General features: G+C 37.6%; 1 protein-coding gene across 12 annotated transcripts in view; it reads right to left on the bottom strand.

Annotated features, from left to right (window-relative positions):
- Positions 1–22,460, bottom strand: part of PTPRM (protein tyrosine phosphatase receptor type M) — a 441,163-nt gene that overhangs the window by 39,600 nt on the left and 379,103 nt on the right. For all 12 annotated transcript variants that reach the window (XM_064433927.1, XM_064433947.1, XM_064433884.1 and 9 more), the window contains 3 exons: positions 21,747–21,834; positions 15,712–15,788; positions 12,890–12,926 (listed from right to left, as the gene is read on the bottom strand). In XM_064433927.1, the coding sequence (XP_064289997.1) occupies positions 12,890–12,926; positions 15,712–15,788; positions 21,747–21,834 (202 nt within the window). The remainder of the gene's footprint in view (positions 1–12,889; positions 12,927–15,711; positions 15,789–21,746; positions 21,835–22,460) is intronic.

Consider the following 22,460-nt stretch of genomic DNA (forward strand, 5'->3'; position numbering starts at 1 on the left):
TAACATATACACTTAACTTTAAAGGTTTACACAAGAGCATTTTCACAGGCACAACATGTGTGTTCCTATTACTTTATTACAATAATGTTCCTATTATTATGAACAATTTTGATAGCTGAGACACAGCTGAAGTCAAGACATCACTACACCACATGGGCCCACTGCTCACCACTAGCTATCAAAATGCATACAGATCAGTCTTTTGTGGGTTTACGTCTCAAGAAAATAATGAAAGAGAATCAGCTCACATAACCTGGAAGTCTTCTAAATGCTTTAATGAAGTCCTCTGAAGTCTGTTCCAGAAACTAAAAGAGCATTGAGGGTAAAAGGTACCCCAGTGTCATCTACCTGTTCACTTTTACTGAAGTCTCCTCCAGGCCTATCACTGTAAGAATCAGCACATTAAAAAGCAACAAACGTTTGTACTGGCAAAACTTGGTCACTAATGCTTCAGTGTTATTTATTAATTGCTAGTTTCTAGTTGTCATACACATTTTATGCACTAAAGAATATCAAGGAAATAAATAAAACCCCTGCAATGAGCTGAAAAAACCCCATGTTTTGCTTTTATCCCTTTATTTCATTTGAATTAATATTTAATTCCAATGTAGAGTGTGATGACATTTGAAAAGCACTTTCTAACTCTAGCCTTACAAGTATTAATTATTACATACTCTTCAACAGGGCTATATTGTAATTATATAGCTATGCTGGATTTCCTGATAAAATCTTCCTTAAAAATGTCTCTTGCCTTGGAAAAAATATAAATAAACAAAGTTGTGGATGGCTTACCAATGAGGCTGATTCCCTATATGTATGTTAGACCAGCAAGGATGCCTGAGGCTGTGGCTACTCTCATGTGAGGGATGGAAAATATTCTGCCCCAGTCTTAGACCTTATTTTAACAATTCTTTCATTGTAGTAGATTCAGAGATTGCACAGAGAGAAGCCAACTGCTTGCAGAGGCAGTAATGGCCTCATAGTCAGCTGAGAAAAGACACCAGTTTGTAAGCAAAAATTCTACTAGAACTTAATTCAAAATCAAATAGAATTGTTTCTTTTCTCCTAACACTAGTTTTAACCCAGGCTTCCGAACATACCAAGCATATCAGATATATGTGAGTTGCAGCCAGTCTGCCATTTCTTTTTTTGGCTTTTTGCAATGATACCATCTTATAATGCTTACCCCCAAAACACCAGTATGCAGCAACAATGCTCAACAGTAAGCCAACTCAGCTATACTCAAATGGGTTAATCAGGACTCAGATACCAATTTAAAATGTGCTTTTCATTATTTCCTTATTTAGATGGATTGTCAATAAGAAACAGATCTGACTGAATCCTGTTAGCTTGACATTTATGGAAAATGCTGCTTATATAGCGAGCTGAAATGCTTTATTGGGACAAATCCTGCCTAGCGCAGCTACTGGCAATGTAGAGGCTTTCTACTGTATCCTTTGCTCCGGAAAAACACAGCTTTCTCTCATTACCAGCCAAGGGACAGCACAGTGAATAGTAATTGGCTGATTTTCAAGCACAAACTGAATCCTACCTGCTCTGAGCTAGCCAGTCAGCCAGCCCTGCTGCCTGCACACTGCTATATGCGAAAATTGGCTTTCAGAAAATGAAATGTTCAAAGTGCTTTCAAGTCCCATTAGCTTTCAACAAGGCTTAGATTACTAAGTGACTGTGGAGCATGTGGAAATTTTATGTATAGCTCCCACGAGACTGACCAGTCTTTGGCTGGCTTTCTATACCACCTACTCCTGTATTTAAGGAGTCAGCACTAGACCTCTTAGAGGAAAAAGAATACAAGAAGATTGACCTGTAAATCCTCCATCTCTTTCCAAAAACAAAAAGAAAACAAAAACATTGTATTTATGTATTTACAATGTGCAGTAATGAGGAGCCAGAGTCCCACTGTTTTATGAAATAATGCAAGTGTTTCACAAATAGCTAAAATAAAAAACCCCTCCACTTTGAATTCCCAGTTTAATACAGAGATACTTGAAAATATAATCCTTTGAGCAATGATAAAACTGATTACTCCAGAGATTTTTTCCTTTAAAATTGCTCATTTCATAAAACTAGCTAATTGGTTTGAAAATGCATATTTTCTAAATACATGTATATTCACATACACATCAGCTGTTGGCTAGAGCTGGATCATTTTTCTTGTTGGCATTTCCTCTGCTCCTATTCTGCAACGATTCTGTGGCAAGTCAGATGGAGGAATGTGGTATTTACTCTGTGGAATATCATATGGCATCTTCTTTATTGATACAGATCTAACTGGGCCAGAACAGTGCCCATCTCAATGCATTATTTTGTCTGCATTATGGTGCTATCTAGAAATCCCAGCCTGGGACTGGAGCTCCATTGCAGCAGAAGACCATTACATATGAAATGCCCATGAATACACAGAAGGTGTTCATGCCCCTCACAGTCATAAGAAGCCAAACACACCTTGAAAGACAACAGAAGCAAGGCAGGGTTTGAACAACCTGAACAGTGTTGGTACAATACACAGCAACTACAGCATGACTGCTTCTACCGTTCCTAAATCATCTTACCTGCTCCAGCTCCATGTTAGTATTTCCACCATTTTCAGAAACAGCTCATTGCTGAACTTATTTTAAAGGCTGTGACCACACTTTATTTGTGCACTCTTGACAGGTGCTATTTAAGACATTTTTATACCACTACAGCTAATGCTGCCAGCTAAGTTGCCATCTAATAAAGTGTTACACACTTATTGATTGACATTTCTCCACAGTTAGATTTCCAATACTAGCTCAGTTTGTTCTATTTGAACAAAATAAAATGAAAATGTCATATGGTTTTCCAAAGAATAAATAGCACATTTCCACAACACCTTTCCACACTAACTCAGAGAAGTACTGCAGACTGGTAACAGAGGAACTGGCAGCAACAGAAATTGTCTAGATTTGAACAGTTAGCCTGAGATGAGACAAAGCTGAATGCAATAAAAGCAGTGTACATAGTACTACTGTCCATGTATGCACCCTTATGCCACTCAAGAGAGCTGCTTTTTCTGATCTTAACTGCAGGAAACTAAAAAAAACCCCATCAAAACAGTGTAGTTGTAGTTGAATGTTGTTCATCCAGTGTAACTGAAGAATTCCTTTTTTTAATATAATTTGCTTGCCCCACAGCAGAGATGTTAAATGGTCTGTTCCTCTCACTAACATTTTCTCAGACTGCGTAAATCCAGCATCGTCCAAATTCTGAATTACATGTAGCACTCCTGGGGGTAGGAATCCCCTAGTGAGGGCTATGTGGGATACCTGAGTAATGCCAGAGCCTTGAATTGTTACCTTGCAGCTTTTAAGACAGCACTGCTAGACAGTGGCTTGCAGAGAGTGCGCTTCAGGTTTTTCTTCTATGAAACAGGAAAGCTTTGAAAAATGTAATTGTAACTAGAGGCCTCAATGTATTTTCTGGCAGAGGGTACTGGCTACAGAGAAGTAACTCTCGCTCATACATGGACCTTCTTTCACTCTATATACTACAGATATTTTAATTGCTTAATTATATTCAAGTGTGTGAGAAGAACGATGGGCGACTCATCTGGGATACAGGAATGAACACATCAGATGGGACAGCAACGAGAGGTGTTGGCTCTCTGCCTGAGGTCACAGCTCTGACTGAAGGGTTATTGCAAGAGGCTTGAGACCTTGGTTCAAACCTGAGCTGTCTTTGTGAGAGCAGTCCAACAGAAAGTTTCAGTTGCTGAATCAGTGTTTTCCACCAAGAAAGCTGTTTATGTTTCTAATTTGTGCATTCTTCTTAATAAGCATGATTTGCATCATGGAAATATGAATACCTATTAATCACTCATTCTAAATAGCTCATCTGAGCTTGGAAAGACTAACACATACACATTTTTTTTTGTAAAAAACATGCTGCATCTAACATTTCCAAAACAAAAATCTTAAGTAATTGACTTGTTGGACTGGGCTCTTCACATCAACTTGTAATGCAGAATCAATTTTGATGATGGATGAGAAGTTTAAGATCATTTTATCCCCTTCAGTAGAAGGTTCCTTAGGGAATGGACAAAAGAACCTAATTAGTCTTTTGCATTTCTACTTTCTATTTCCATGTTGAGTCAATCATAAGCATCAGATTGTAATAAAATCATCAGTATTCTCTAGCTCAAAAATATGAGTTCATTTTGGCTACTTGTTTCTTTTATTTTTCCCCAAGGACCTTATTGTGAAGGAATGTTGCTCATGCCTGTGAGTAAGATATTCAGATGCTGTATTTTTTAATCTTGTACTGGGAGTTTAAATGCATTAACATGAACACTTTACCTCGATGAAAAAACAAGATAATTTAGTCTACATTAAAGCATAAGTAAAAATGCTTGGAAAAAACTTCTGTCATAGTTTATTGTCCTGATAAGTATCGCATGAGTGAGATGTATCACTCACAATGTATTTTTATATTTAAGGGTAGAGAACATTGGTACATTTATGGGAGACTGCAGTATTTGGTGTACACTGTAACAAGGAATACCGTTCTAACATGCCAAGTGTATTTGTGCTCAGTGTAGACAATACATGAATATGCTTGCAGCAGAATGAGATTTAGAAACAGCAGAGGGAATCTCCACAGTCTACATCTGAATATGCAAGTGCATGGAAGAATACAGGTGGACAGGGAAAGAGATCGATCTAATAAGCCTGCATTTTTTTTTTTTTTGTTTTCAAAGGCAGTGCTTCAAAATCACCTGGACTGTCTGTGCATAGGTGGCCATATCAATACAGAGATTTCAGTCACCACCAAAGGATATATAAGAGAGAAAAGACAACAGACTTCAAAGATTTGGATATGGTTACAAGACAAAAAACCAAATCAAAACAAAAACAACCAACCAAAAACCACAGAAACACACAAAAAAACCCCAACTCCCCAAAAAACTCCAAACCACCCAAAACCGCCAAAAAACCAAAATAACCCCACCCCAGTTTATTTGCTTGATACATTTGTTTCTGAAATACATTTTGTTTTGTAAATTTGCTACACTACTTTTTTTTTTTTATCTAGGAGATGAGAAAACCAAAAGCCTTCTTCTTCCAGACTGCTGAAGACCATCTGTTGAATAAACTTCGTAGAAAAAAAAGATGCCCTGACTATGTGATTTTTCTGACAAACTGCATTTCTTGGCCTGTTTCTGCTTTAGCACTAGGCTTCACTGATTAACAGGTGTGCTAACAGGACTCTGTCTAGCACCTCTGGGTGCTGGGTACCCTCCCCACCAAGCCAAATTTATGACTGATTTTTTGTCAGAGATGGAAAACTTCTCATCACACATCAGCTTTTCATAATTTGCCTTCCTCTGAAATACAGACATGCAGTTGAATTTGTACAGCTGATGCTGTACACATCTTCCTTGAACAAAAAATGGATTCTAGTGCATAATATAGGCAATTAGTAGTCAGAGCAACACTAATAGATGGTCACCTTTATAATGTTCTTTTCTGAAAGTATTTGCTTCACAAGGACAGTGTGCTCAGCTCTTGAGTTTCAGAAAGATGACAATTTCCCTGTCTGCAGAATATATTTTAAGTTACATATTTTTGAAGAGGACAAATATACAACTTTTCACACAGTTCTATTTTCTACATTACAACCAAGAAACATTTTCCTTTTGCCTTATTTGCCCCTAATTATTTACTGAAGACTCTCATTTCTCTTACTTCTTTATTCTGATATGCAAAGATCTGTTGTAACTTTTCTAATCTGATTTTCACAACACAGAAATCAAACCAAGATCTTGTCTTTAAGACAGAGATCTATATATGCTCTGAAGTCCTTTATGTCTGATTTACTGCAGCTCAATCTGTGTGGGGAAGAGGATAGCAAGAATTGTTTTTTCTTCCTCTGTGGCTTTTACAATGGACTACAGAAAAATCGTAATTTTCTCAAACTTGTTTCACAAGCCACATTGACAAGCAAGTGAAAGAACAACCTGCATGGGATTTCAGAATTTATATTGGCAAATAAATACTAAATAATTATTGATATAAAACAAAAGCTTGTTTGTACTTTCAGAGAACTTCCAAAGCTGTATGAAAGGTGGGCATGTATTGCATGCAAAATGTAGACACACGTGTGAAAAATGCAAGTGCCATCACTGTGAGTGTCTGTCCGAAACTTCCCTCAATTTTTGCCTCTCGATCGTCATGAAAGCCATGACCACTGGGGAAGGGAAAAGATCCTGTTCTGAAAATCCAGGTCTGCCTGGTCCACCAAGCCAGATTATTGCCTACGGGTGTGTTTGCTCAACTCATGGAACACCGCACCCGAGTAGGGGCAGTGTGCTCTGCTTCGCCTGCATCACCTAGCAACGCTAGTGCTGGAATTTCTCTACCCTTCTGACTTGGCTGGACTTTCTCTCTGGAAGGACCTTCTCAGTGGTCACCACTAAAAGACCCTCCACTCACCGTACACCAACCACCGTGACAGATGGACTGAGATGGGAGAGGGCTCTCCCCTCAAGGACTGGGACATGCGACCCCTACATGGAAAAGCTCCCCTCTTCTTCCCAAAAGGACTGAGACTGAAATCCCTACCGCAGGGTGAGGGAAGGTATGCGTGGGGACTGGAGCAAGTTTTGCAAGCGACCACTGGACTGAGAACACAATGGTTCTTGCCTACGACATCTGCTGCTGATGACACCTGCTCCTGATGGACTACTGATGGACTCCTTGTACCCTTTATCAATAGACTATTTTGAAATGTGTCCCCTTCCCCCATTTCAAAAGGACTATAAAAAAGGTTAGAGCTGACTGATACCTTCGAGATCTCCCCTGACGTGAAGACGACAGGCCTCTCCGTCGACCAGACTTCGAGGGACTTTTGTCATCCGCACGTCTGGTAGCTATATACCTCCTTGCCCTCCCTCTCTTCTTTTTCTTTTCCTTATTCTCTCCCTTTTCTCCATTGCCCTTCTCTCTAATGCATCTTTGCTGTGGCTATTCAATAAAAGTACATGTATTTTGATTTTACTGCAAATCCCCTTGTCGTGTCAGTTTTTGCACCCTGAGATCAGTGAAAAAGAACCTTCATGAATCACGTCCTTGGGACGGATCGTGTCAATCACCTAGCAATGAACCTATCACCTATCAGCAGTTTTCTAACACTGCTCCTATTTCACTTGGTCTGTACACAAAGATCCAGGGAAATGAAACACTGCAACAAAGCCTAAGTCAACTTTGTATCAGAAAACTATGCTAGCTCTGCATTTACAGCCTTCCATCTGAATGGGGTGTCTCATTCCCTGCACAAAAACAACTATCCCTTAGCTGATTATGACAAAGACAGAAAAATACAGAAATCATGAAAATGGTGAAAGACGGGTGTTCTGGCAGTTATCACTAAATCCTCATATTACAAATGAAGAGGCACAGAGAAACTCTGGTATTCTCATGTACCATAAAGTGGTAACTTGTAAAAAGCATTGACTTTGATGGTTACCAAGTTTTTAGTACACTATACACTATTTCTTTTTGTCCTCAACACCAGTAAAAGTAAAAATTTTTAACAGATACTCAAACATAACAGAAATTATGAATCTGATGGGTAATGGTAGTGAGTGAACTAAGTTGAATTTACCATATGGCTTCACAATATAACCTGTAGATGTCACTTTCACATATAAAGGGTCTATTACTTCTGTAGGTGTTCAGGTAGGGGCAAAAGCAACTTTTTTTTCATTTGTCACCACTACTGCAAAACAGGTGAACTTGGTTCTATAAAGCCTCACCTTTCCAAAGGGGGGCTGAGAATGGGCTCATATCTCTGACGGAAGACAGATGGCTTCAACCACCTTTTGAATGTTTTGAGGATTAAGAAGTAAAGAACAGCAGCAAAACTAGTTGAATCTTCAAGATTAATACAGGTACATAAAATTCAATCACTTAGTATATATATATCAGGAAAACAGCCTGGCTGTTTTCAGTCCACATCCTGCAAAAAAATGACAGCATCTATGAAACTGAAAAATTGTGGACAACTATTTTGCCTTGCTGTTATTTAATTCTCCCTGAAGTAATTTCATATGTTATTCATCTGAAGGCTAAAAACATAGAAGAAAAAGTTTCTTTGTGAAGAGAAGTGTGGAACTTCCACAGTGCTGTAGTTGTGACAACTTTTTGCAACATAAAAACAAAACACATGCCAAGGAAGTTAAGAGTATTGTTATTTAATGCACTATTTCTGCTTCAGATGCCTAAAAGGGAAGTTTCAGTTTGAAAGAAAATGTGGTTTTGTTTCTGAAAACCCTTATTAAAATGTTCACACAGTATACAGAGTTGTGTGTGGAAGAAAGACAAGTATTTTGCAGAAAAGAGAAGGAATATGAAAGGGGTTATTAGAGAGGCAACATTATGCTGTTGGTAGTGAAGACTGTAAACATTTTCCTTGTAAATATTTATTTTCAAAAGTTTTTAACTTATACCTAAAATGTCCTCCTGACTGAAACTTGGCTTGATGTCTGTCTCCATAATAAGCAATACAGAAAGCAATTTTGCATCTGCTTTACAACTGGATACAGAGGAAAAAAAGAGGCTGAAAGGCTACACTGCAACATTGTATCTAAAATGGTTTTATTTTCAAGAGTAACTTTTTACAGTCATTAAGATATGCTCTGAAGTATTTCCACAAAACATCTCAGATCCAGCTGCTCTGCATGCTGCAGCAAGCAGAGACAATCTGAACTGTGGGGAGCATTCAAAAGTCTGAGATGCACAAAAGAACACACTTTATATATGAAGACATGCAGCTTGCATGTGAGATACCTGCTGTTTCACACGACTGACCTGCTTGAAAACCTGCCCTGGTGGAAATGGCCATGAGTGACACTGTAGAACTGTGCTAACATTCATTTGTCACTCATCATTTACAGCTGCTGGTGCTGTGGAGGAGGAAGCATCCAAAATCCTTGACAGAGACTCACTAAAAGAAGCTACAACACAGCTCAGTAAACTACCTGAGCTTCAGGAGACACAGAACAAGTAAGTACAAACCCAATTATTTTTTTCCTGCTCAGTAATCAAGGTGGGACACGCTGGATCAGAAGTCATACAATAGTCAGAAAATCCAGCACTGTGTGTGAGAATAAGCACTGTACAGACATTCAACCTAAAGCTCTCACGGAAGGACCAGGTTAAAATTCATTGATTACCTAACTCCTGCAAAAAAATAACTCTTAGCTGCCAGTAAATTGAACAGATCATACAAGAGCTCGATATTCTCCTATAAAAAGAAGAATTATATCTATGGGAACAAGGGATATATAAAGCAAAATAATGAGTTTTAAATTGCATCAGCCTGCTGGTTCTGCATGACCCAATATGCTGGCTTTTGACGAGGGATTCTTTTTAATCATGGTGACTCAGGTGCAGATCCCATCTGTTGATGCCAATTACAGCAGATCACCAAAAGTCTTTATTAGCTGTAAATTTAGTCTACCACTCACATTATACTTATCACATAAAAGAAAATTGATATTAATTTAGTAATTGAAATTGCACACTCTGAATATATTACTCTTAAAAGCTGAAGTAAAATAATTTTTGATATTTAGTTGAGAAAGCCTCCATTAAGAATTTTTTTTTAAAAAAATGTTTCCTCCCTTAATTGAAGGTAGCAACATGATGCTATGAATGCCAAGGTGGAAAGCTACCAGGCTGCACGTCAGACTCTGGTTAGTATGGAAGACAGTAACACTTCAATAAACAGGTGATTAGGCAACTCCCAGCTCTGTTAAAAGCAGATTGGTAGTCTATTACAAACTGATTAAATTTGCCACTTCTTCACTTCAAACAATTATATTTGCTCATTAACACTTGATATGTTGAATGCAGCTTAAGAACATAGGAAAATTAAATATCAATCATTCTAACTCCTCAGAGATTTAAAACTGACTCACATAATGATATTTTCCTTCAAAGAACAATAGGCTTGTGCACCTGTGAAAGCTGCTGTGGAGGAGAAAAGGGAGGATGAGAAAAGTTATTTAAAGATTGATGAAAAGTAGATATCAAGGGAATTAAACATGCAGCTTAACTGCTGTGCTGCACTGATGTGTTCTTACATACCTGATGACAGTGTGTTGTAAAACAGAGCATGAACATTGCTGGCCACAGTGCAAGCTGTGGCACATGACATGATTGTTACTAAGGCTGACCTAGAATAGAATCATGAAGTATCCTGGGATCTACAAGGATTATCAAGTCCAACTCCCGGTCCTGCATACATCAGCCCAAAAATCCCACCATGTGCCTGAGAGTGTTGCCAAAATGCTCCCTGAACTCTGGCAAGCTCGGTGCTGTGACCATTTCCTTGGAAAATACGGAGGCATAGTCTGACATGTGAAAGAAATAGGTTTCTTTCATAGTTAATGTTGAGTCCTAAAGGGTTCTGGAGATTATTCCCAGTTACTTTATCACCTTTGCAAAACACAGAGACTACATCTTACTGGAAGTATGCCTTGTCAGGAAGCTGGGATACTGGAGGGTAACACTAACTAGTTTTTAAACAACTGCATCTGTCAGGATGTGTCAGAGAACCATGAAGAGCAGGAGAGTATTTTTAACCCTGTTGTGATGATGGGAAAGCTGAGACAGAGGAGGGAAAATAAACTTTCTCATTATTCTTCATCAGGCCACAGACAGAACCAGACAGAACACACAAACTTATGAGATCAGTGTTCTTCATTCCTACTAACTAGAGGTACAAACCTGCTTTCCAACTGACCTTAAAAGTAAGATGTTAAAGATGTAAACCACAAAAAACATCACAGCCAGATAATTTTGAGCTTGCTGTAAATTGCATGCTTATTTTTAGATTAATTTTGCATTCTTCAGAGAATCTGTTTCTTACTCATTACACCATGGGAGGAAGGGGTTAGGCAGCCCCATGTACACTTAGCTGCACCGACACAGAAGACATTGATGTTACCCACCCCCAAAATTGACAGCTGCAACAGTCACATAGCCTTTGCATCTTGGAAGAACATTAGTTTCTACTCCTCTTATTCTCTTTCTTGACTAGGTACTTCTTGACACCATATGAGGAGAAAATATGGCAAAGAAACTGTTGGGACTTGCTGGTGGATCTGGTAAACAGACCTTCAGCACACTATTCATACATAATTACACACCTGGTTTTAAGACCTGAAAGTACAAAACTTCTAGCTTGGTATTTTGCTATTCAAGTATTATGATGATTGTGATAAAAATGATGATAAATTACAATAAACATTGTGATAAAACAATATTTAAACTTTAGGTGGGGACCTATGAGAAAGATATCTGGGAGATCTGGTTAACTTCCTGATGAAAACTTATTGCAAACTACAAGTTAAAGGCCAACTGTTTATCTTTTTATTTTAGGTTTCAATTAAAATTGAGGAACAATGACATAGTTAGGTAAATGTTAAATTGAACAAACTGTTCCTTCCTTGAAGAGGAGGGTGTGAAAGTCCAAAATTAATAAATCAAATGCTGCATTTTTGTTCCTGTGTTCCTATCTGGCTGAAACCATGACCGTGGCTTGTCTATAGAGACTGTGGACTAAGGAAAATGGTGGGTGGGCAGCAGAAGGGGAAGATGAAGCACATTTACATGGCTCATATTCTAAGATCACAAGTCCTAAACTGGTCTAGAAGTGTAATGTTGACACTAGTGAAGTGTCACTGGAAATATTATCTGTGCCCCGCTCCACTGTCATCTGACATGAAGTAGCACCACATTTGAGACTGTGGAGACCTGAGGTACAGCAAGGTATAGATATGAAACCTCCCACTGGTTTAAGTGGGGACTGGAGGAAGCAGACTCTGGGAAACTTAATAAACAACTTAAATCACAGCAAGATGCCTTATTTAACATGGTCAACATTTTATTTACTTTGATAAAAAAACATTAAAAAAGTATGTGAGCTCTAAATCTAACACATGTTAAGATTATTTTGAGCACATTATACTCAGTACTCCAGCTGGGTCCCTTACAAGGTTGAAATAACATCTGTGGGTGGATCTCAGCTTTCTCAGATCCATGAGCAGATGCAGGAAGCTCTGTCACACACTACCTATTACAAAAGATTCCCTCCAATCAGTGGAGGAGCAATCAAATTTTCACACACGCTACTGAAGCACAGGCAGGAGATTGGCATATTGTTCAATATTATGACTAAGTAGTCACAGAAGACTCATTCTTCCCATTTGTTCCAGCTCTGAACTTGACCAAAAAAATAAATAAGGGCTGCATCAGAATGCAAAAATTATGTCTTTGAAGACAAGTACAAATTGAAAATTAATTTGTGTGTTGATAGAAGAATAGGCTCTTTTTCTCGAGCAACCATTTAAATGATGGCCTGTAAAACTGTCTCTGTAGAACCCTGTGATGAATCCTCCTGCCAGTGTTTAGATGTCTTTTGCTCCTCTAACAAAAGTTGCTAGCTGAAGAGTTTTGTATTTTAAGGACCTGGAGCCTAGTTATCATTGAACAGTTAAGAGAACATACATTTTCACGACACTGTTGTCTCTCTGAAGAGGTACAAAACATTTCTACCATGACTCATTTCTTTTTTCATGAGTAACGTAATGCTGAGTATCTTCTTTGAAAAATAATTTAGCTTTTTTACTGTTTTAAAACAAAGATAAAGGACTGCTCACTTGAAATACCTGAAAATTCAGTAATAATTCAGTTTCCTCACTTCTACCTAAGTGATTGAGCCAACTCTACCTTGGATATTTACTGTGGCAAGAATTCAATTCATATTAGAGAGAATGAACTGCAATCCAAGTACCAAAACCTCTTAGCCTCACATAACTGGAAGGAAAGGGTGATAAACTTACCTTGTGTAGCAATGTAGTGATTTGGTCTATGATAACCCTAGAACAAATTAAAAGGAAAAAAAATCAGCAATTTGCACCTTGGCTATGTTCCTATGAGTGGAACTTCATTTAGGATAGTATTCAGTAAATGTCAAATAACAAACAACAGTACAAATAATGTATTAGATGCTAAAGTTCTTTTCAGTTGGGGAAGAGCAAGTGAGAAGGGAAACAAAAGCAAATGTGTTTTCTGCAAAATACTTAAGTTGCAGCCTTGTACATTAGGGGCCAGAAGTAATATGTTCTTTTAGTCCCTTGTTGGCTCTGCTGAAAATGAACAGTATGAAATCCTCTCTAGCCCTTGCAGTTAATGGCATCAGGTGCTCATAGAGTCTGAGATATACCTTCACCTATTGCTGTTGACTGCAAAGCCTATCCCTTTTTTAACAGTTAAAAAATGTCAGATTAAAATTCAGCCTGGGGAAGGTTCACTCTGACCATGGTGGTTTGTTTATATTTTATTTCCCAACAGTAAAAGGATAAGTTCTTTGATTAAATCATTTGGTATTAACATACTTTTTCAAGAAGAACATAATACAACTCTGATGACAAGAGCAGCTTAATCACAAGTTGGCCAAGCAATAGAGACCAATACTCTATGCATTCTTTGCAACATGGAAGAGGTTGCCAAAATTTAATGATAGCATTTTTATAGTATTTGAATTTCTGATGTGATGGGAGTGTCACCAAATGTTTAGATCATGTACCAGTGTGCTGATCAATCCAGTTGTAGGAGTGTTAATATTTGCATAATGGTTATGATGTATTGTCAGTTATCAGCAGGAAGAATTCAAGGCTGTAGCACACATGCCATTGCAATTTCTTTTTGAAAGAGCAAGGGGAAATGCAGTGATACAAGTGGGAAAGAATCAAAACAACTGAAGATAATTTGAATATTACAGAAAGAATAACATGAGTTACAGAATTGATTTCTTTACATGACACTGAAGCAAAATTTGGAAGTCTGTGAACTGAGAAGTGTTCAGAGAGCTATAGAGTGGGTTTTTTTCCCTGCTATGTGTTACCTAATCCTTAGTGCCTGGGATCAAACACTTCCATTTCCCAGTGAAAAAAAAGCATGGGAAGAAATACATCATAACCATTGTGCCTATGATGGTGCCATTCCCTTGTTAACGTGTTGCACTGACAGCATGACAACTCCAGTAATAACTGCATGCAAGAGCAAAATTAAAGCTGCTTCTGTAGTAGAAAAAACAGTGTTTCCAACAGAAACCCAATGAGCAAGATGATAAACAAACATGCTGTGTTTTGTGGCAGAGCTGTCTTTGGAGGATGCCTGTAGTCCTGCAAGCTTTGCAATGAAGCCATCTGCTGAGGCTAGAAAGGGCCACATTCTCTCCATCCTTTTGTACTCCATAAGCAAAAAAAAAAAAAAAAAAAAAAAAAAAAAAAAAAAAAAAAAAAAAAAGTTTTTATGCAGATAGATATCTATCCGCATTTTATATGAAACTGTACAATTCAAATCTTTATTTCTCATATCTCATAATATTTTAGAGTAAGATCCAAATCTGACACAAGAACTTACTACTAGCCTAAATAAAGAACAATCCTGAATGCTGGAGAATATGTGAAAGTGAATTCAAATCTCAGGCCCCAGTGTGAACTGTCTCTTTCCTTTCATGACAGATTACTCCCTTCAGAGATTAGTGTGGCATCTAACTAAATAGATTTCCATATGTGCCTTCACTGCTTGGTGATTGTGCTATTCTTTCAAACAGCAAGGGATTGAGCAGAAATCTGAGCTTAGTCTAATGATTCTTGAATTTGCTTATAAACATCAGTAACGAGATATCTTCAGAAAGTTCCCTCAGACTTCATATTGTTACAACTGAAGTACCTACTTTTCTTGTGTAGCTCTAGTTTCTCCATATTCTGAGAAAAAAATATCTATTACATTCCTGTTTCATACTAGTAATTAAATTAGAACTGCAAAATCTGACACCATTTTTCAAAGATGTAACTGCTGAACAAGAAATCTTTAGCAGGCACAGTTTCCTATGAAACAGCAATTGTTTTACTTAGCCTAATATCTAGCACTCTATGTAAACAGTAAAATTACTAACTTTGCTATCCATAGACTTGTGGCTTTAGATAAATAATATTGGCTCTTTAATGATTTTCAATTCTACTTTGGAGCTAATTCTTTCAGCCAAAAACACCTTGTCTCTTAAAGAATTTATTTTAATGTAAAACATTAAGTTAACATGATGCAGAATGAACAAAGAAGCCACTTTCAATAATTAAACAGCCTACATATTTAATGAAATGTCTTGCTTGCATTAGAAATACTGGTTAACAGCTGCAGAATATACTTTGAAGGCGACTTAAAAGTGCAGAGATGACAAGAGACTGCAAATCTCTGCATTAGGCATTACAGAGTTTTGTCACATTAATATGCAAACAGCTTTCTTTTAAACGTGGAATGATGCCAAGCTGTTGACACAAAGTGAAAATAACATTTTGCTAGCCCATATAATCACCAGCAGGCAAAGTAGCCATACAGTGTTCCTGGCAAGGTTTCAGTCTGGTGCCAGTTGGAGGAAATGACTCATTTCATTCACTGATTGACAAACCTTTGAGGCTCTTCTCTTCCTTTAGTGCACACCTAGCTTCCAAAGACAGCACTCTCCAGTGCTGAACAATGTTAGCAGCTGTTATTAGCTGTGGTATCTATTACAAATTGTGAATAATGTGAGAATGATAAGAGTTCCCTCTTTGACTGAACACAACATTGGGTTTGTTGACTACATCAGGATACGCACATCGATATAATTCCCATTGATGTAATCGGAACTTGTTTCTCCTTCAATGGGCTGCAATCTCACTCGAGAATGATCATCTGAAAAGGGAACAATGGACAGGAGAAAAAAAGTAATTAAAGACATATTCAGTAACACAGGCATAATCAAAATATTCCTTTATAGTCAAACTAAAACCTTAGCAATTGCAAGTTCATGCTTATTTTGTTGGACATGAAAACTGCACCTACATTTAATTATCATTTCAGTCATTCACAGGTTTTCCACATCCCCTCTGGTTTTCAGTTTGAATTTCTTAAATCTTGTAATGTGAAATCCATTTGCCTTGACCCCCTGCTTTTGTTAATAAAATAACATTAAGTTGTCAAAGGTTTATTCATTTGGAAATGCTTCTGCCAGTACTCAGAAGGAGCTGAAATCATTCAACACATACTGCAACCTTAGAGTTTTTGAAGGAAACTCATTATCTTTTCAGTAAGAGAGAAAGCAAAACACAGTAATTGCAAAACCCAAGCAGTAAGACAATGGCTTTGTCACTGAATTTTGCCCCACTGTAGTCATCTGTATCTATCCAGGACTGTGAAAACATTTCCAACTTTACTTTCTAAATTCCAATCCGAAACATCACGGCATGAATTCATCTCATGACAGCTGCCTCATCTTCTCTATGATATAGCAACACTGCTAAAGGCTAGTTTCTACTCTGCACAAGAATATCTCTAGGCTGGCAGGGCTCCTTCTTCTCAGAGGCTTTGTAAGCCACTCTTAACTCTCTTAGTTCAAAAGCAGCCACGAATAATGGCTTTTTCAGAATGCTGCACAAGTTGTAGACAAAACAATTTGAGGGTAGCATCTCAAGGATGGAGAGATGGTAAGCAGCCACTTTATTGCTGCCTAGTTTATGAGGTACTCTTGCTAATTAGATACATATGTATTATTGTTTTGCTGCCTGCCTGCTGAGCTAATATTACTTGCAGCTGATGCTAGATCTTCATGACGGTCATTATTGTGTTGAAAATGTAAATAACCATTAAAACACCCAAAACTTGCCACCTGTGTTCTAAACAGCTAGTTCTGAAGCTTTAAAATTCCTAAAAGACGGCAAAAAATGAAAGAACATGAAGTGGCTTAAAAACCCAACTTCATAATAAGTAGCATAATTTCGGCCCACATTATGGTGGAGGAAGAACAGGGCAAGTGCTTCTTAAAATAATGTTGTTTTAGAATTACTAGTCAAGAGAGAAACTGGTTGAGGTGAATTCTCTACCTCTTCCTCTTATGCTCCAAGTCTTAGGAAACAGAGATCTCAGAGCCTCATTTATTTCCCTGGGATTCCCTTGGGAGAGAGAAAGGGCATGCTACAACCCCAAACAGAGTAAATCAGAATGAATTAAAATTCCATCTCCAGGTTCCACACAAGTCTTACATTGCTATTTTCTTGGAATTATTTCATTCAACAGTCTTCAAGAATGAGGTTTTCAAACATGCTGGAATATTTGAATCAGTTATGTTAACTAGGTCAGCCTTTTCAGCCTCTTTATTCACTTTTCCAAGAGCAAAAATCTATGGAGCTGTGACTTACCATTACATAACCCCTGCTTGTCTGACTCTACCAAGCTATGCTTATCCAAGTGCTTTGCTATTCTATGCTTAATTAAGCTATTTATCAGTTTCTTCAGAACAGAGGTTCAGCTCACAGGACCTTAATCCTAAAAATCCATCTTACTTAAGCAAGATTCTAAGGAACTTTCTAAGCTCCAGCCATGGCTGCTGCTTTTACAGTTTTGGGACCTGATCCAGCTTCTGCTTAAGTCAGCAGATTCAGAAGTCAAGCTTGCCTGGACTCAGTACTTTCATCTATATTTTCATGATTTCCCAAATTGTTGCCTTGCAGGCATTCTCATCAGGACAGCTCAGGCTAGTAAAGATCAACACTTTTTCATTCCTTCAATTACAGAGGGCAAGGTTCAGTTGCCTAAGCACAAAACATCTCATGGCACTTTTTATAGCCACCAGGATATACTGCCTAGCTTTCAGCTGCCACTATGGAATAACAAGTCTCTCATATTTACTGTGCTGCATTTGTAGGTCTTGCATAGATGTCCCAGACCACCTGAAATGTCACCACATGTCTATATTTAGGTAACTGAAACCCCTATCTGATCACTTGCCTAGAAATAAGTTCCATATTGGACAAAACAAGCTTAGATTTCCCTCTAAGAAACACCTTAAAAATGTAACTTTCTGTTATTTGACTGGTTTATACAATTGAGTAATATGCAGTATCTTTTCTTTACATTTCCATTATTTTGTTACTTTTCTTGCAATAACTCTTGCTTTGGATTAAGCAAAATAAAGAAGTTACTTCACATATATATCCTCATATCATCTCTTTCCCTTTTTTCTTTTCATGTGAATTTTTGTTTGTACTGCATTCTCAGCTAAGTTTCTGGGAATTCTGGAGGTAATGGACTGTCCAATACCCATTTATTTGCAGTGGAACTGGAGTGACTCCCTTTTTTGTATTTCTTTGAGAACTCAACTCGTTACTGCATGGCAACACTTGTTAAATTGAAAAAAATCCTTATGTCAATACAAAGAAATGTTACTGTGTCTGGGCTGTGCTTCTGTCAAACAGATTTAAAACTAAGAGGTACACTCGCCATATTCTTCAACACGTGTGTTGATTCTTAAGTAGCCTCTAGATTAACTGTCTATATTTTAAGGTATTTTTCCCTTTATACTTCAGCTGCTCTTGACAATTTATGCAGCTTTTAAATACTCTCTTTTCCATCTCATTGTTATTTTGATACGCTTCCATTAGGAGATCTAATTTAACTTTCCACTGATCACTTAAGCTTTTAAAATTATTTATCTTAGAAAAAATTTGTCTTTGTGGAATATGGTAATAGATAACAAATATAAGCATTTTATTCTCTCTGGCCTCATGTTACCTACAACATGCAGACTGTGATCTCTAACAAGCCCCTTGAGCACCTGGGTGATTAGCATGCCCAGCCAATGACCCTTTCTTGGGACGTGCACTCCTGATTCTCTGCAAATCAAACCTTTTATAAATGTCTCACCTAAAATCTTTAGCTGCTTTTAAAAGCTGGGATCAATACTCTCTTCTCATTTAGTCAATATTGAGTAAGGTAAAAATAAATACAGAACCCTTCCCATTCCCTCAAGATCTCTCCTGAGGAAAAAATGAATAAATTTTACCAAAATCCATGCCTAACCCCACATAGTTATGGAAGAAACATGATTTTTCTTAGGTGATGAAAGATTCATTTAGCAGGTTCATGCTGGGTATTGTTTGCAATGAGAAAACATGAAGGTTTTTTTGCTCAGTAAAGAAAGAACATGTTTTCTGTGGGTGACTGGACTATGATCATGATTCAGCTTTTTGTAGCCACTGTCATAAAGTGGGCAGGGCACACTTGTAGCCAATTAAATGCACATCATTTGGGTAACATTAAGCATAATAAAGCATATTACAATTTTGACAAGCTCCTGCAATGCTGGATGCTTGTTGCTATCGTTTTAGCTCCCTCCGAGAACAATAAGGACTACAAGCAGTAGCATAACAGCAGTATCTTGGGAAAAATTAAAACAAAGAGGGTAAATGCATAGAAAAAATATGCTATGCAGAAAAAAATATACATTTCATTATAATCATGTACCCATAGTTAGTGGCATCTAAACCACTGTGCTTTTAAGTGTTTGAACATAGCATAAAAGAGCAATTTATAAAAATGCTTTTAAGCTGAAGCATATACTTTATACAATTATCTGGGACAAATTTTCAAAAGTAGACAATTCAAATTGTACCCTCAGACTCTGAGAAATGCAATTATTTATCCAGGAGAAAAACACATAAAATAATTAAAAAGTTAACTACCCCATTTGCATGCACGTATTTAACAATAACAAAGGACAAAGTGAACGACAAACTGTGGGCAGTTTCAGCTTCTCTTTTAAGACACTGCTTTTAATTCTAGTAGATCTTAATTTTAACTTGAGTTGTCCATGTCTTCACAGCCACATAAACAGGAAGTGTTATTGATAAAAACTCCATCCAACTCTCTCCCTCTGCTAAATACTGAGGACATTTCAAGTAAATTGAGATTTAAATGTCCGGAGCTATATTTTGCCTCTTAGAAAGCCTTCAGTATCACTTGTAATTGTCATTGATTTGTGTATCTAGTATCTTTTATGTGTTCTCCCTTGGCTATTCATCACTTGATTACCTCAGACACAAAGCACTAGCAGTTTTCTAACTTTCTTCAACCAAAGGGTGTCGAAGTTTAAGACAATGTCTAACATGACATTAAAAGAGGGGAGTGACACACTAAACCTGATTACAAGAGAAGATCTACTGTAATAGGCTTGAACTGGAAAAAAAAATTCATAAAGCAAGGTTAAGTGTTAAACTGCTTTGTATTTCTTATTTTTGACTTTGATATTTTTACTCAAATGATTAGCTGTTACACATATAACGTATGGCTACATCCTCACAAAATAAGAGGTTTGTTACAAATTAAATATTGCTTGGAGGGAAGCAAGCAAAACCGTATCTAGTTAACTTATCTGCTTTTGCATATGCGCCAGCCCATCATGATAATCACATTTCTCTAGAAGATTTAATTTCCTTTTTCAGTATATAACACAATGTACATCCAAAATATACAGCAATACTATCATGTCCACTCAAAACCATGTGGCAGATCATCTCTTGCTTCATTTGCCTCTGCCTCCATCTGCATTTCCTGTGGGTTCTCATTCTACAGCAAGCTACAAAGCCGTTTTCTCTTTGCAGACAGTCTCAGCCCAGCTGGGCCCTACTCACATCACTTACTGTAGGTCACTAAGCTGGGAGCTGTCCTCTCCAGATTGTTACACATGCACTGCAGAGAGGACCTCCTGAGGGGGAGATTCAGAAGCATATGGATGGGCTCTTTTTCAGAACCCTCTCTCTGGAAGACCTGTCCTGCTCTCTGTCAAGTCCGTGTGGTTCACTGATGAGGAAACCTAGGCAGGTATGTGCCTGGACAAACACCGAGGACAGGTGCTGAAGTTAGTGCAAATATGCACTACAGACTCCTTCCACAGGACCTCCAAATGTTCAGACAACCAGCATGGCTTATTCTCCTCTGCTGGGTTCTGCATGATTTCTGAACTCAGCAGTATCATTAAATGATCCCTCCTTAAACACCACTCTTCATCTTCATGCTTACAAAACAAGGTGACAGCTGCTTATTTCTCTGCTTATACCTGCTCATGGTTATCTGGCTGGCTGTTAAAAACACATACACTCCACATGTTAAATTTAGATTTTAAAGTGAAAAAACAGGGAAAGGATCATCTCCTACATACACACTGAGAACCTACCATGAAGTGCAACAAGAGCAGTGTGTAAATAATATAACTTTCCTGCCTCCACATTCATGTCCAACATCTCTAGTCACAATGCTTTGGAACTCTCATAATGCAAGATTTAGGGGTCACTCACGAAAGCATGTTATCATCTCCTCGAGTTACTTGATTGTTAGTGTGTTTAATGCTTTTTAAGCCTGGAATTTTTAAGTAAAACATAAGGGTTGTCTTTTTTCCTTTGAGTCTGTCTCGCATAAGCGAGGATAGCTGTCTCTGTTACTGTGGAACACTTAAGCACCAGTACTGTCTACTCCTAAACTACCCAGAACCTAATACCAAGGTATTGATGTGGGTAGTCTTGTGCAAAGCTGACAGGAACAGTTTGGGACCTTTTAGAGCTGAGTACTGGTTAAAGGTGTTGTTCTCCATCAGCCAAATGCTGATCACAGGATGGAACGTAGACAGAAGGGCAGTTGAGAAAATACATTAAACCTGACAGTTCTCTCAAGAAATAAAAAAAATAAACATTTCCCCTCATTTTTATTCTCTTAATTAGGGAAAAGGAATATAAGCATGATGTAGGCACAAGGCCGCTGGTCATTCTTATCCAGATCTGAAGGGAAGTTAACAAAGTGCACAATTATGTTGTCAACACTCACATGCAATGATATTCCCATATCTATTTTTCATTCTGTTCTCATCTTTCTTAGCTGAATCCCATGGTGCAGACTGTCCTTCAAAGAAACTCTAAAAAAAGGAAAGAAAGTGACATTAAGAAAAGCATGCAGCAACAGTTACCTTATGGCTAAATGAAAGAGAAAGGCAAACAGTACTTGTGGGTATTGTTGTTAAAGTGTCATTTAAATTATTCATTTATTGAGCAAAAACACGAGTTTCCTGTTTAAATGGTATTTATGCATAGCTCCAGATGTTACTTAAGATTTGACATGAGATTATCTGTGTAATAGCAAGAAGAATTATTTGCAAGTGAAGTGCTATTAAACCTTTCCAAATCTGCTTTCTTGCAACACTGAGAGTCCTTCACTTGTGCTATCCAAATTCCCCGTATAGTTCTCATACACACACGTGAAGCTGAAGGAGTTTCATCATCAGTGTTGGAGCTGCTCCAGTATTTAAGTGTAGAAATTACAGACTGCACTGATATGTTTTATTTTTGACATATGCCAAGTTTCATTTACTTGCTGGCAGATGACCTCATGGATCAAAACAGATATAGGCATTTAAAAAACCATGGATTCAACTAGCACATATCTTTTATTCTCTTAAGCACAATTTATGACACCACCATGATGATTATTTTCTCAGAAAATTAAATCAATGTGATTTTGCAAAAGACATAATCTCATATTCAC

Source organism: Passer domesticus, chromosome 1 (genome assembly GCF_036417665.1).
Source record: "Passer domesticus isolate bPasDom1 chromosome 1, bPasDom1.hap1, whole genome shotgun sequence".
Lineage (NCBI taxonomy): Eukaryota > Metazoa > Chordata > Aves > Passeriformes > Passeridae > Passer > Passer domesticus.